The following is a 1,978-nucleotide window of genomic DNA, read 5'->3' as shown; positions in this document are numbered from 1 at the left end:
TTAACGTTCAAAAATTGGCCCCCATTCACTCCCATTATAAGTGCCTCACTGTAACCCAGAGTTTTTCTTTTTTTTAAAGAAAAGGAAGAGCAAATCCAAATTAATTTTTGTGGTAATCTACATTACAGTATACCACAAAAGCTTTTAATTGAGCTTAACTTGTACTGAACCTGGAATAATCCTTTAAATGCTTCATAGTTAACCTTTTTTGGTCTCTGTATTTATTTAGGATAGTTTTAGTGTCATAAATATTCCAAAATCAGTTCCACAAAACTGTACTTTTAAGTTCTGTATGAAGACAATAAATTTTGAGCTTAAATTTTTTTTTAAATTATTATTATTATTATTTCTTGTCTTTTTACAGTTTCATTGAAAGCAGAAATGGCATGAATTCCATAAGAGGTGTATTTTGTACATACTACTATATTACATACAGTATTTTTAAAACATGCAAACCACCAAAATATGCTTGCACAAAAGCATAATTAAAAGGCCCAATAGACCAGTATTACAACTGTCTTCATCTGCTAAGATCAAGATCCTGAAGTATGTCTATAGTAATATTTTTTTAAATACAAAACTTAATTAGGGATTAATGGCTGTTTATTCAAGGGCAGCTTTGATCTGATTTTGGTGTTAAAAGGACAGCTATGAACATTCAAAAATTGAACATTCTGTCATAATTCACCCTCCCTCATGTTGTTCCAAACCTGTATTACGTTCTTCCATGGAATTCAAAAGGAGATGTTGACTTTGCCTTAGTCACCTTTCACTTTCATATTATGTAATAAAAGTTCCAATGAAAGTGAATGGTGCCTGAGAATAACATTTTACTTCCTAACATATCCTTTCAGAAAGAAAGCCATACAGGTTTGGAACAAAATGAGAGTAAGTAAAAGATTTTTGGGTGAACTATTCCTTTAAGAAGAGGATGTAATGCAAAATATTCTAATTTGGCTGCCTGAGTATAGATGTGCCCATGGCATCTGAGGAGATTTGTTGTAAACTTTATTTGTAGAGTAATCATGGATCAGACTGTTGAGCCAAATATAGCCATTCAAAATGATGAGAGGTAAACCTATGATTTTCTAAAAATGAAATATATTTACAGTAGAGATAATGCAGTTAAATTCCACACTTTTAATAGAGAACTCATTTTGATTTTCCCAAATCTCTCAAGGTACTGTATCTGCTCTTCCTTATTTGACCAAGGGGCTTGTGTTTTGACTGATCACTATTGTCCAACAATTTCCTTTAAAGCAGAAGTAAGATCTGGGAATTTAAACTCAAAGCCTGACTCTAGAGTTCTCTTGGGCACCACTTTCTGGCCTTGTGTGAGGATAACAGCTCTCTCAGAACCCAGGAAGGCATCCAAGAAAAAGCCAGGCACAGGGAAGATAGTAGGCCTTTTTAAGGTCCTGCCCAACTCCTTAGTGAATTCAAAATTTGTATTTAGTGCAGGCGCAACTCCATTGAGTACATCTGGCTCTGTGGATGGTGGTTCTGTATGGGGCTCAAGGGCATGGGCAATGATTTCAGCCAGGTCTGAGACATGAATCCAAGGGAAGGGCTGTCGGCCTGAGCCAAGAGTCCCACCGAGGCCAAGCCAGAAGGGGATCATCATTTGTTTCATAGCACCACCATCACGCCCTAACACTGCACCTGGGGGTGAGTGGGTGAAAATGATTACAATACAGACAAAACTATCCAGCCAAACCAGTATCTTCACCTACTAAAAGTGTACTCATTATTTTTGTAAATTAGCTTTCATGTGATGGTTACACTGCAGGTGACATTGAGCACACAGCTGAGACATTTACCTGGTCGAATGATGACTTGTCTTGTTTTCTTAGCACTGTTTTCAGGAAGCTGTCCTGCCCCCTCCCACTCCTTTACCAAACGAGACAGGAAGTCAAATGGTGTCCAGTTACTCTCCTCAGTATATTTGGTTTGAAGACTAGGTTTATAGCACGCTGAA

The 1,978-nt window shown here is 37.0% G+C and overlaps 1 protein-coding gene across 1 annotated transcript in view; it reads right to left on the bottom strand.

Annotated features, from left to right (window-relative positions):
- Positions 1 to 236: 236 nt before the first annotated feature.
- Positions 237 to 1,978, bottom strand: part of sdr39u1 (short chain dehydrogenase/reductase family 39U, member 1) — a 3,689-nt gene continuing 1,947 nt past the window's right edge. The window contains exons 5-6 of the mRNA XM_051697370.1: positions 1,821 to 1,973; positions 237 to 1,662 (exon numbers count right to left, since the gene is read on the bottom strand). Of these exons, the coding sequence (XP_051553330.1) occupies positions 1,235 to 1,662; positions 1,821 to 1,973 (581 nt within the window). The 3' untranslated portion in view covers positions 237 to 1,234. The remainder of the gene's footprint in view (positions 1,663 to 1,820; positions 1,974 to 1,978) is intronic.

Source organism: Myxocyprinus asiaticus, chromosome 5 (assembly GCF_019703515.2).
Source record: "Myxocyprinus asiaticus isolate MX2 ecotype Aquarium Trade chromosome 5, UBuf_Myxa_2, whole genome shotgun sequence".
Classification (NCBI taxonomy): domain Eukaryota; kingdom Metazoa; phylum Chordata; class Actinopteri; order Cypriniformes; family Catostomidae; genus Myxocyprinus; species Myxocyprinus asiaticus.
This window is presented reverse-complemented; position numbering and strand designations above follow the sequence as displayed.